Here is a 13761-nt window from a genome sequence, read left to right as displayed (position 1 = left end):
AAGTAAATATTTTTTCAGGTTTCATTCATTTGGAATCTAGGTTACAATGCTGGATAAAATAATTTAAGAGCTGTTTGAGTATTTTGGACTGGAATATCTTCTTTTTATTTGTACAGGAAGTATTTCTCAGTTATATGCAATGAGTGGACAAAAGTAACCAAGTTGCAACACTGAGTTGAATGGGTCATTCAGGTTCAGGTCTTGTTGGAAGGAGGTTTATGGGGTGTTGTTGTTGTTTTTTTTTTTTAAGTGTGGTTCATAAAGAGTTCTGATTTGCATTTACAGTGAACTTCTAAAATGGTGCCAATTATTCACAAATAGAGTAAATATTTTTTCAGGTTTCATTCTTTTGGAACAGAGATTAGAACATTCAATGAAAATATTCAATGGCACTTCTTACTAAACCAGGCACATGTGTGAGGGAGGTACTAAGAAACACACCAGAAGCGTATGTTCGGTGTTCCGGGCAATTTTTATTTTAATTAAAAAAATGCCAAGCCCCTCAGTAGGAAGGCAGCTGTAACACTGAGAAGAAAAATACTTGACACTTCGAGTTTTGGCCTGTTAATTTTTCAGCTATAAATAGGTACAGTAATTACTTCACCCATCAGTGAACTATTTGGCCTCTCTGCTAAACTGAGGTTTCTTGGCTTTGGTGCTGGGGTGCACCAACACAGCAATGACACCACCTGGCCATGGACATGCACGAGGAGAGGTGAGTCTTTTTGACACATGCTGGGGAGCAGATGTGGTGAGTGGGGCACGTGGGGACACATTTGCCTGTTCGAGCAGCCCTCACTGCTCCAACATGTGTTTCACGCCTTTGCAAGGGAAGGCCAGTGGGGTCGTTCTGAGTCTAGATTTAGCCAGCATTGAATGTCACGGTGAGTTAATGATTGTAAGGAATTTTCAAAATGGAGTGACTTTAGGCGTGTTGAATTGGGTTGACCCGTGGCTTCTTAAAAAGTAGAAAAAAATGGATTCAGGAAAACACACTACCTTACTAATTCATCCCCCCTGTCTGCCCATCTGTTCTTTGTATTACGATATCCCCTGCTTTTTGTTGTATTGCCTTTCCTTCTTGTGTATTTTTGCCATATCAGAATGGAAGTTAGTCATAATAAAGCATACATTAAAATGTCAAGGAGTTTGGAAACACTAGGCTCAGTACCTCAAAGTTTATTCCAACTATCAAAAAATGAAAAAAAAAAAAGTTTGATTTAAACAGCTGTAAAATATTATGTAATGTTGCTATGAAGTCTAGCTAGCTGTTCCAAAAGTTTCATTCAACAAACACACTTGACTACGTTCACAATAAAACCTGTTAGAGTGAAACATCACAACTTTGGTATTTGTTATTTCAACATCACATTGATAGGACTGTTGTTCATTTTTAATAGCTAGCCTTACATGTATTTATTGGGGCACTTTAAATTGGGATTGATCAATAAGTAATCGAAGCTTAAGAACTCCTGCTACACAGTAGATAAAACTATTTTAGAAGCCTTCCGATCATATTGATATTTTAGAACATGCTTTCTTAAGTCAGCGTTTTCAAACTCACCTAATTTAGTCACCTGCAGTGAAATCCTGTCTCTTTTGATTTTGATTTCAGTTTTTCCATTTCGTTGTACAGGATTAAGATTTCACCTATAGTCTGCATTTAGGCACCTAGGTTTGCTGTCTGTTTTTTTAGACATGTCAAAACACACATATTTCCCACTAAAGTCAATAGATGCTATATATGCTCAGCATTCCTAGCACCTGGATTGAATTTGGAATCTAACTCTGCAGATGTTCCATGGAGATAAAGTTCTGCATCTGCCCAGAATTAGCAGCAAGGGCTACACTCAGATGCTGACCTTTGCATATTTTAACCAAATGCTCATATCTCAAGCAACAATCATGTAGGGTTGGGTTGGTGGGTTTTTTTCCTGAACTACCCTATACTCTATTATTCTATTTTCCTATAACACCTCTGTCCCTTTGTTTTAAGCATTCTAACTTGGCACCTGTGTCTTCAGCTCGTGTCAGCATATTACCAAGTACATTGTTGCTGCTACCAAAATCACTCCAGCATATTCTGCCTTGAATTTCTTTCAAGCAAATTTCCTTGGGCTTCTTGTAATGACTAAGATCAATATACTGACGTGAACAATTGTAAATCATTATGTTAACCTACACAGAACTCTCTCTTTTTCTTTTTTTTTTTTTTTTTCTTCTTCTGATGTAGACCCTCTCTATTTTAGAAATTCTCATTTTGTTTTCTAGGTACCAGAACTGCCAAGTCTAATCCTTAGTTTTGCTGCAGGAATTCTTGAAGTTCTTTCAGATGTCTGTCATGAGCTCTTACGAAGTTAATGTAGGCGATCTTACGTGTTAACAGAAATTGGACTCTGCTCTCCATACTGCCTCATCCAAGCACAGCTTAGGAGGAATAGCATAAATGCCATCTTGGAGTTATGTCAACTAGATTTATATCGCTTTTGCTATTTTAATACCTCATATGGCAAATGTTAAGTCAGTCCATAACCAAAATCATCTGCTTTGTCTGTGACCCCTTCTATGGTAAATGTGACCTTCTGATCAGTAAAACTGCAGATAGCCAGTTGTTTTGAGAAGTTCATGAATAGAGACAAGCCTCACTTTATTTATTTATTTATTTATTTATTTGGTATCAGATTTAGAAATATGGAGTCAAATAATAAAAAACTATCCAAATGAACACTGGGCCACATGGAGCCCTATCTTCTCCCTAGTACTGTACATCAGCTGTCAGTTCTGTTTAGAATAATACATCTATTCCAGTTTTCATAACAAAGCTATATTACAGGAAACATAAGTGTTAACTTTTAAGAATCCTACAGATCTGTTTCACTTTAATCTGTCCTTTTAAAAAATACTGATTTTTCAATTAGATGCTTAAATATATTTGAAATTATAACAACAGAAGCCAGCCTGAAGTACAATAAAAAAAGTCTGCTTTCAATGCATTTTTGCTAGACAAACCCACAAGATCAAATACTAACACTGTAAGCATATTTTTGGCACACACGTAAGTATAATCACATAATGCATACCCAGATGCTTATTGGTAAACTACACTTTTGAACGCGCTGAACAAAGGCTGTGATTCCAAACGGCAGACAGATTCAGCTCCAGCAGCTGCAGTAGTGGCTGCCCGAGATGCCTGCCAGAGGTTACCATCCCTCTGCTGCTCCTCAGCTGCCATGGCACTCAGCTCACCAGACTCAGCCACAGCCTAACTCACCCACTGCTACACCAGTGCACTTTCTGAGGAGAGAAGAGATGCCCCATGCAGCTCTCCAGCCTCTGGCAAGAAAGCAGAGCAGGCAACCGGCACAAGGAGTTAAAACCTCTGGCAGCCAAGGCTAGTTCTATCTAGAATTGCAAATCAGAGCCCTAAGATAAAGCTCAGTCAGCTTGAATATGCCTGCCACATATTAGCGCAAACCTACACTCTGTGGCTTGCGGTGGCTTGAAAGGAAAAGCAAACCTTTTAAAAGTAAAGTGCAGCAAAAACGTTTATGTAGAAACTGCCATGAGTTTTTAAGTCGATGAGTTCTGGATTAATAAAACAGGCCAACAAGCCAGATCGTGACCCTCATCGCGCAGGGAAAGTCTTTCCTTTGGGAAATTTCACACTCATACTTTTTTAGGGTTGGTTTCTTTCTGGCCAGTTCTTACTTTCATGGCCTTTTTGGGGCCACTGACCAGTGGGTTGGTGTTCTTGGTTGATGGTTTGGAGGCTCCACTCTGCCCACTGCGTCCTGCATTCGGGTTCTTACTGCGGGCCGTTCGCAGCTTTTGTTCCTGCAGTCTCTGTTCCCACCTCTGTAGAAATGCAGAAGACAAAGAGGCTGAGTGAGGGAAGGACGTAATCATAAATAATTATGGCTTAATCAAAGCTACCCTGAACCACTGAGACTAGAGCCGCTTTTAGCAGCTCTGTGCTCTATCCTACAGGGCCACTGATGTCAGTATGTTCTGGCTGTCTGCAGGGGGAACCTGCCCCGTGTTGCTGAGTGGGGGAATTTCCACGATACCAGGTGATGAGAACAACCGCACATCTCATGTGCATGCTGCACGTGAGTGCACATCTCACTCCTTCTCAGAAATCCAGGGGAGCTGGCACCATCAAGAAGACAGGATCTGCACATTGGAACTCCTTTGCAAACCCCTTCTTTGCTGTCTTACTGAACGTGTTCCTCAGAAAAGTCTGCAGAACACAGGCTATCCTTTCATTATGCATGAAAAGACACCGCTACAAGAGAAAGTGGTATCTGTTTTTCCCTGGGGTGGAGAGGACTGGGCACGAAAGAGCTTATCTTACGGACAGACAACAGAGATGCCCACTGAAATCACAGTGTTCAGAGTTGCAATGGGATGGCTGTGAATCATGCACCTGCAGCTTTATTCAGCAGCATCCCTGAGAAAGTTTGGAAAGCAGTAAGAGCCATGAGCCCACCAAAGAGAACAGCTGTCAGATTTCCAAACCAAAAAGTACAGCGGATAGAAAACAGGTTCTTTCAGTGAGGTTAAGTGGTCCAAAATATGGAGAGATCCATGACCCTGCAGCAGAGCCTGCAGTCTTTCACCTCTAGGAATAGAAATACTTATTTTAATGAAAGCAAGGTAGATAGTAGAACATGGAAAGGGTCTCATCTCTCACCATTATTAATGAACTTTCGATTCTGAAACTCCCAAAGGCAGGAGCTTTTTCCAGTGATCAGAGCAAGAGCAGTGCTCTTCAGCTTTCCTATTTAGTATCTCTGCACTGACCCTGTTGCAACCAAGACTCTTGTCCTGGCTAGAGAAGGGACCGGTCAGGTTGTGGTTATGTTAACAGCCATCTTCTGTGGTCCACAGGAAGCTCAAAAAATCATTTTAAGTGGTAACTCAAGATGAAAGTTGGATTCAAGTCTTCAGAGATGAATGATGGGCATTAAAATGAAGATGACACCTAGCTCCGTACTGGCTATCTTTGTGTAGTCAGGGTCTTCATAAAAAAAACCCTATCAGCAGGCTTTTAGGTGTGTCCCACTCAAGCACGTTTAAAGGAGGATTTACTTTATGAAACCATTAATATCAGAAGGAATGACGCATGCTTTGAGCTGTATTTTGTTTGGCAGTCATGCATCTACTTGACAGTCTGGAAATGAATGTGCAAACAGGTTTCAAGACACAATTAGAAATGACAAAGCAGTGTGAGGAAGCCACTAAAACACACTTTGCCAGTAACAGGCCATTAAGTTGACAGCTAAGGGATTTCAATAATCCGAGTCATATGTCAGTATTCTCCTAAATCCCACATTGCAATGTATTTATTTTTTAAAGATTGAAAGCATATCTTCCTTTTCACACATAGGTTTTACATGAGTAAGTGAGGAGAAAAGGAAATGATAAAAGCGCAATAAGTTGGTCTGTAATCTAAAAGCTTCTACTGCTGGATCCATGAATCTTTTTTCCTCCTCTCTATCAATTGCCAGTCAGCTCATGATTAAAGTAAATATATATGTATGTCCCTGATGCTCTGAAACCCTTTCTAAATTCCAGAAATAAATTTCTTCCATCTCTAAAATGTGGGGAAGAGTCAGACATTGATCCATCCTTTCTGTTATAAAGAGGAGTTTACAAGCAGGGAGTGATAGCAAGTGCTATCCTGAAGACCGAAAAAGCAGAGGCACCTGCTGCTCCTGCCTCCCAGCTCTCCACACTATAGACTTCTCCTTCCATTACTCCCTGAAACCAGTGAGGGGATGCCCAATACTTTCAGTGGGTCTTTAGCGGGAAGTAGCTGGTGCAAAGTCTGTGTCTCCAGCCTGCAATCCTTAATACAGCAAAGCCCATTTATCCAAATTTAAAAAAAAAAAAAAAAAAAGTGGATTTCAACTTCCTTTCTTACCTGATGCGGACTGTATACTCATCTGCATATCACCTATCTGACTGTTAACTTGCCTTAGTAGTGATATGAAATAAATTCCTAGAGTCATTATTGTAATAAGGCAGAGTTCACACAAAGATCATATATCCATCTTATTTAGGGACAGTTTCAGATAAAACAGAAATAAAGTTTTTGAGACTACAATTTTCAAATTTTCACTTACACCGATACGTAATTATTATGCATGAAAATATGGAAGTGAAAATAATAATACCCAGAGGTGTTATGGATCTCTGAAAGTCAAGCAAGTTATTCAATGCTGAAGTAGAACAAAGGTGTTTTATCAAGAACATCATCATTCTTTTCATTGGTTGTATTTACCTTAAATCTTTTGTTTAGTTGATCCTTCCATTTTTCAACTAGACATCCATCAAGAAGCATCAACCTGAAAATTAAAAAATAAACAGAAGTTATAGACATTTCTGATTTTGATTCCCGAGATGTCATTCCAGATGATTATATGCAGACTGAGGTTGAAATACACCAGCAGGTACTGGTACTAGCAATTTCTGTGTATCAGATGATAGGCAGAAAAATACTTTTCTTCATCCCTAAATGCTTTCTAATGGATTTCTATGTGCTTATACTGATACTTCTGAAATTCTGTTCTAAACTCTGTAAAAACAGAAAATAGTTTTCCCAAGAAATCAGATTTTAGAGCCAAAACTGCAGTGCATGGCCAACATTGAGAAAACATTTAGAGTCCTTTGTCTCACCTGCAGCTATTCTGCAGGGAAAAGTTGTCCCATCTTGATCACTGTTAACAAAGTTATGGGTTGGGTAACATCCCATGAAACTCTTTAAATGTATATGTACATATATTTTTAATTATGCCCACTATATGTTTGTGTGTTTGTTTGCATGCAGAAGAGTAGTTTAAACTAATGTGTTTTACTTCTGAATTAAAAAAAACAAACAACTTTTTCACATGTACGAGTTAATACAGCTCAGCTGACGAGTGGTAACGTATTAACTGATCACTTGCGATCAACTCCGTTTCTACTTACAAAACGTGAGGACAGTATTATGTATTTCCTACATGTAACTACTTAGCAAGTGCTTTAAAGTGAATTTGGAAGATGTTTGGGCAGTGATACTTGCCTACCACTGAAATCTGGCTAGCTCCTCTATGAAAATAATGAGTCTAGATGTTATGAAATGAACAAATAAAAATATAACTATTAAATGTATATGCCTTAAACAGCTTCTAAAATGGTTTACTCTAAAGCAGTCTGATGTCATACCTTCAAAGTCCCAACCTAGAAACAACCATTGTATTGCACAGGTATGCTGGAATTACTGTATCTCCTCTACTACTAACTATTTAACTATTTTCACTTTCCCCACCCCCTTCTTTTCTTCTCTCTCTCTCTCTCTCTCTCTTTAAAAAAGATACTGGGCTTTAATATGCTCTAATATAATTTACCTAATTCTGGAAGGTTTTACTTATGCATCAGTGTTATAAATCATTATAAATGCACACAATTTCATACAGCACTTTGCCAATGGGTGAAGTTTACACAGCATAGCAGGGCCTGACCTCCAGTTTCCATGAAAGCTTTCCTTCTCACACCAGTTCAAAAAGAGTGCAAAATGCTGCCACTTGTAGGCGTTAGCCACTGTGCATCCACTTTGCCCACACATAAAAAGACTACAGTGAGCGCAAGCCCTAGAGAATCAAGACCAACATGATACACATCTCTTTTTCTTTCCAAGGAGAGATTACAGAATTAACGTACAGGGTTGAAGCCACAACAGGGTGTACATCTGATGCAGCTTCTGTTCAGGTCAAATTGTGGAGTCAGACCCTAACCCTACTGACAGGCAACGGGTGTTTTGCCATTGACTTCAGTGGAGATACAGCTTCCACCCATTTTGCTTCTGGCATTTTAAAAAGCTGCTGTAACTCAAAACCTTCTGTTTGCATGCCACCGAGTTCAACAGGAAACACATATAATAGTTTATGTTTCTTTTTCAAATCCCTTTTAGTACATTATATGAAATTAAAAACCTCAGTGACCTTTAAAAACCATCACAAAATATTTACTGAATGGTGTGCTTTTCCATAGTAATGGAGAGCAGATTGTGATCTTTCACTTTTGAAATCTCCCCTTCCTGACAGCCTTCTGAGGGTCCTCTCCAACAAAGCCCTGCAGCTCAGAGCTCCTCGATCGCAATCTTGGTTGTGGTCCTACGGCGTGACTCAGAGCATGTGTCCCTAAAATGGCTCACACAAATAGAGGGCTCTACATTAATCTTCGTGAAACACTTCCAGACCCGGAGGGGCAAGGTGCTATGTAGTAATAAAATACTATGGCTGTTAGCTCACAAGAAAAGTGAAGGTGATAAGGTATCAGGTGGCAACTTTTAGAAACACCTATAAAATGCTTCTGAAATATCAGCATAAAACTCATTGAAAATACAGATATGGCCCATCAAGTCCTGCACGTAAATGTTTTATGGTCCTTACAAGTGTGCGTGGTCAGTTAACAGTCACATTATGGAAAACCAGCCTGCACATTTTACAATGTTACACATTTCACAGCCTTCCCTCTGACCCTCAGCACACAGGCACCTGTACCTACCACGCCACAATCTGTCCTGTTGGCCTCTGTCACTGCTGGTGCAGTCGGGGTGCTAACAGGGATGGGATGTCCCCTTCTGCCTCAAGGACCCAGGGAGAAGGGGGAGCTGTGATTCATCACTCCCTCCCCTCCAGACCAGCGCGCTGGATTTCCTTCCATGCCTGGGGCTAGGCTGACTGCCAGATGAAAGGTCTGGTAAAGTTAGTTTTGTTTTGTCTTTTAATCATAGAGCAGGACTGGCAAGCTGCTCTGAGAGTATTTACTTTTCATCTGCCATCCAGGAGCCAGAGCTCCAATGGCTGCAGATTTGGCTTGTCCCGGTACAGCTGCGGGATTAGAAACATCTCACTGATGGCACCAGTCTGAAGCACGGATAGGCCAGTGGAGAAGGCCTGGCTCTGTCTCCAGCAGCTCTGCGGACAGGAGATGTGTATCATCTCCTGTCCCCTCCCCTGGGGTCGGGGAGGCAGAGCTATGCCGTCCACATGGTCCTGCCAATATGGACCACCATCTACAGTCACCATCAGGCTTGTAGCACATGGAGCGGCTCATACCTAAGGAGAGAGGTCCTGGAAAAACACTCCGGAACAGCTGGAGATGCCTGAACCACTGCACGATGCATTCAGCAACATGCTGTCGGCACCTAATGCCACCAGAGTTTATGTGTGAGCCAGGTTTTGTAAACACTGCATCGTGGCGCAGAGCTGAGGCTGATTAAGTGGAAAAAGTTAATTGTGAATGTAATTGAAACATATAGGTGTATATGTGAGTTACCCTAAGAAAACCTATCAGCAGGACATGCCCACGGTGAGGAAGGGAGCTGTTCCTCATTCCCATCCATCACAGGTAGCTACAACACTTTCCTGCACCACGTTGCCGGGGCTCACCTGGAGCGCCATTCGTAGCACATGATGAGAACATCCTGCTTTGGCTGAAGAGGTGGACACTGGCAGGAGGAATTTGTAAGAAGAGGCACTTGGGACAGAGGAATTGGCGTTGAGGACTTGAGTGTGTCTTTGACTTCCACCACAGTCGTTACCTCGTTGCAGTTCCCTCTCTCTACGCTTTTTACTTTAGCATGAATGACTGCAATTAGAAAAATACAGGCGTGAGAACAACAAATGGCCTTAGACATTGAAACACATTTCAGAATTAAATAAAGCAAATTAAATTGAAATCTGCTGTTTCAGCTGTGAAAATTGAACTACTTCTTCATGTGTGAGCACGTTCGGTGGCTCAGAATAAGAGAGGCCTGATCCCAGTTTGGTTTCCAGTAGGGCTGTTGATAACTGCAAAATGAAACACGTGCTTCAAACTTGGCCAGATCAGGCCAAGTGATTTCTCCTGGAAGCACATGCACAAACAGCTCCTTTGATTCAGACTTGAACAACGAATTGCATGAATCTGATGCATTTTATAGCCACATCTGGGTATTTCCAATTAAGTGATGAATAATTTGCCTCACAGAAAGGGTAAATTCAGTCTTTTCAATAGTAACATAATTTCCCTGTATGGTGTATCCATAAAAAAGCCCTTTTTTTAATATAAAAAAGATGGGAAGGTTTGAAACAAGTAGTCAAAAACTAAGAGGCTTAGGATTGTCATGATTTACTTGGTATATACTTTTTTCAACTTTTGCCTTTGGATTACCCATCAACAGTAAGACACTGACATTAAACAGTCTCTGAAATGGGTTCTTCTGAACACACAAACATTCATATTTTTACCTTTTATTGAGGAATACAGCATGTCTGAATGGATGCCAGAAGGTGTGGCTGTGTAGATTGCCCTGAGGATGCCCCCTGGCTAACTTTGTACCTGCAGACTCTGGCAGTACCTACCACTGCAGCATTTCACCCCTCCTCTCTTGTGAGAAGTACCAGATCAGAGAAATCAAGTACAATTTTTAAACTAAGGACTTTGTCTCTAGGAAATGTCAAAATAGGAAGAGTCTTATTATCACAAAATACTTCAGTACAAGAAGCAGGAGAAGTGAATGTACCACAGAGCGATCAGCCTGCATTGACGCTGTCCCTGGCAGCCACCAGGTCAAAAGCCTTCAAATGGACCTCCTGACATCTGGAATAAACGTCGCATGTAGACAACCAGAGACAAGCAATTGTAACGCAGTCTGGATTTTATGTGCTAACTTTATCAGGGCATGTGTAACAGCCACAAAACACATGAGGGATTTCACTCTTGGAGATTCATAATCCATTTTCAAGTCTGACTTGAAACCAAGTTCTGACCAGCTGGAAGCACAATTTGGCTGTATATATTAAATGATTTCAGAAAAAGTTTGATTTTATTTGTAACTTGTTCTGCCTTGTCTTGTCTCCCAATTAATTTTCTGTATAAGCATTCTATTTCTTTCAGAAAAGGCTGAATAAAAACATCTCTCTCAAAATAAAACCACTTTGATTTCAGAAATTCAATGGAATTAAATTTTGGACCCCAACCTAAGTTTTTATTCAAGCAACACTCCTACTGAGGTCACTGGAATCAAAATTTATATAACTAACACCTGTATTTCATTTGAGAATAGTCATTTTATATCACTGCTTTTTCATATATTTCAGAGAAGCATGGAAGTTCATTGTCCCACCTGAATATATCACTATGTTGTACTGAGAGAAATTAAGAATTAGACTAAAATAAAATGTATTATATAAATGCACCAAAATGCCGTAACAAAAAATAAAAAAAAGTGTACAACTACCTAAGTTAGATGTTTATTTATTAATTATTCCCACCAAACTGGGGTTTGGATTTTTTTTTTCTATACTAATAAAGAAGCAAATAACCACAAACTTCCTTCCATTTGATATCAGATAAATAGGAATGGAATGGATATAATAACTGTATTGCGTAAGAACTGAATAAATCCCTTGAAGAAATAACTGTCATCTGAGAAAAAGCCCATAAATTGAAAAGACCATGATACCTCATGTTAAATTCACAGTTAATAGGGGTTTTCTATTGATGTTAGAGACATTTAATCTGGTATTTATCTAATCCTAATCGGAGTTCTTCCTGACTCCCAGCACCAGAAAATGGGAGGGGGGGGGGGGGGCAAGGGAGAAGAGGGGTGAATATTTAATTGTATTGCCAGTATGTCATGCAACAAATGATAAAGCTATCGGCCAGCTCCTCGGCTGGATGGTGAGCATTGTCACTGAATTCAATTAATCTCTGACAATTCCGCCCCAGATGAAACCCTGGCTGGTAAGTAAAAGAATACAGGAATTTCTAAGTAATAACTTTTTACCTTGCTTCAGCTTCGTTCACACTGATGAGTTTTATTTAGGTGATAAACTTCTGTTTATTCCACCTGCTGGATGGAAACAGGAGCTGGCCGAGCAGCACCTGGTTATGCTCACATTAGACGTAACTGCACTTACTACAGTGACCTTTCCAGTAGTAAGCAGCCTTTCTGCAGGGCGACCTGTTGATGCCAGTGCACACTACCAACATTTCTCTGCTTTTGGCAGAATCGCACTATCCTCTGCGCAACGCCTACTACTGCCTGCACGAGCAGTGGGGTTTGGAAGGGGACGGCTAGGTGCCCTCGGGGGGAAAAAAAACCACTGGGAAAGGCTGCCGCTGGATGGGCCTGGTGTGGGTGCAGCACCCCCAGGGAGCTGCATAACTCACGGGGGGCACAGAGGGGGTAGGACCGGCAAAGGGAAGCACTTTCCCCCGTGCACTTACTGTAGCTGTAGTTCTTGGCCAGGTAGGTCGACAGCGTAGGCTTTGTCTTTTTGCACCGGCATCGCTCTTCAAAGGAAGAGAAGGGGAAACGGTTGAGGGGTGTCAGGGGGGTCTGGCCCCGGGGAGGGGGAGGCAGGGGGCGTCCCAGTCTCACCCTGGCCACGGCTTCTGCAGTCGGGCTCCGGGGGTCTCTCCGGCACCAGCACGCCCTGCGTGAAGTCCGTCCACTTCACATCTGCAAACAGAGGTGCGGCGGGGAAGGAAAGCCGTCGGGGAGAGGCTCCCGGGGCAGGGGCGCGGCGGGTCCCGCAGCCCCCCTGCCCGGGGCGCCCCGCGGGGGTTGAGGGGGTCCGCCCTACCGCCGCCCCCGGGCCGCTCACCCTCCGGCAGGTCGGTGACGATGGCCTCGGGGGAGATGCAGACGCCGCGGTCGTAGACGGGGAGGTCGTCGCAGGCGAGGCTCTCGGGCCAGCTGTGGTTGTAGCGGCGCATGATGGGCTCGCAGCCGTCGCGGGCGCGCTGGCAGACGGAGCGGCACGGCTTGATGGGGTCGTAGAGGAACTCCAGGGTGCAGATGGGGGCGTACATGGCGCAAAGGAAGAAGGCGAGGACCGGGCTGCAGCCGGTGCCCACCAGCTCCTCGTACTGCTCGATGGCGAGGACGGCGTTCTCCTGGGTGCTGTGGTGGAGGTGGTTGGGCATGCGGGTGATGTTCCAGGGCATGGAGCGGCACATGGGGATGCGCACCGCCTCGCACGGCGCGCCCTGCGCCCGCGGGCTCACCCGCAGCCACAGGGACACCGCCACCAAGGCGCGCAGCATCCTCCTCCTCCTCCTCCTCCTCCTCCTCCTCCTCCTCCTCGGCCGCCGCCCGCCGCCGCCCCGCGGGTCGCGGCGGCCCAAGGGCACGGAGCGGCGCTGCCTCCCGGCGCCCGGCTGCAGGCAAGTGGCGGGAGCCGCCGCGCCGACAGCCATGGACATCGCGGGACGGCATTTATACCGGTGGCACGAGTGACGTGGGGCCGAGCGCGCTCCCTTGGCAGCCCCGCTCCTCGGGGGGGGGGGGGGGGGGGGGGGCGTGGGGGGTGTGCGCGCGCGCGTGTGTGTGTTTTGCTGTGCAGGCACGGTGACATCACCTCCACCCCGTTTAATCCCCCGGCGACATCACTGCGTCTCCCGGCCGCGGCTCCAGCTCCGTTTCAGTTTTCATCTGTGTCATAAATTCCTTCAGGTGGAAGAAGGGGGAAGGGGGGGGGGGGGGGGCAGGGAGGGGGGTCAAACCCAAACCACACGCATCTGCTCGGACGCGGGGAGAGGGGAGGAGGCAGCGGGAGGGACGCGGGAGCCGCAGCCGGACCCCGTCCCGTCCCCCCTTCCCCTCCCCGGAGCTGAACTTGGCGCTGCATTTTCCCAAGGGCCACGGAGCAGAAACTTTGTGCGGGCTCCGGCGGCCGGTCCCGCCGCCTCCAGGGGCTTGCAGGGCTCCTCCGCGAGCTCGGC

The 13761-nt window shown here is 44.0% G+C and overlaps 1 protein-coding gene across 1 annotated transcript; it reads right to left on the bottom strand.

Annotated features, from left to right (window-relative positions):
- Positions 1 to 622: 622 nt before the first annotated feature.
- Positions 623 to 13258, bottom strand: SFRP4 (secreted frizzled related protein 4). Its single transcript, XM_056336443.1, has 6 exons — positions 12642 to 13258; positions 12416 to 12496; positions 12262 to 12327; positions 9438 to 9636; positions 6287 to 6350; positions 623 to 3855 (listed from the first exon to the last, which is right to left on the bottom strand). The coding sequence occupies exons 1-6, from the start codon at positions 13240 to 13242 to the stop codon at positions 3667 to 3669; spliced, it is 1200 nt and encodes a 399-aa protein (XP_056192418.1). The 5' UTR covers positions 13243 to 13258; the 3' UTR covers positions 623 to 3666.
- Positions 13259 to 13761: the final 503 nt, after the last annotated feature.

The sequence above is a fragment of the Falco biarmicus genome, chromosome 4 (genome assembly GCF_023638135.1).
Source record: "Falco biarmicus isolate bFalBia1 chromosome 4, bFalBia1.pri, whole genome shotgun sequence".
Lineage (NCBI taxonomy): Eukaryota > Metazoa > Chordata > Aves > Falconiformes > Falconidae > Falco > Falco biarmicus.
This window is presented reverse-complemented; position numbering and strand designations above follow the sequence as displayed.

Coding starts and splice junctions, on each gene's coding strand:
- SFRP4 (XM_056336443.1), bottom strand. CDS start 13,242: ATGTCCATGGCTGTCGGCGCGGCGGCTCCCGCCACTTGCCTGCAGCCG. Junction 12,328..12,415: donor CTGCAGAAGCCGTGGCCAGG/GTGAGACTGGGA, acceptor CTTCCTTTGAAG/AGCGATGCCGGTGCAAAAAG. Junction 6,351..9,437: donor TGCTACGAATGGCGCTCCAG/GTGAGCCCCGGC, acceptor TTTAATTTTCAG/GTTGATGCTTCTTGATGGAT.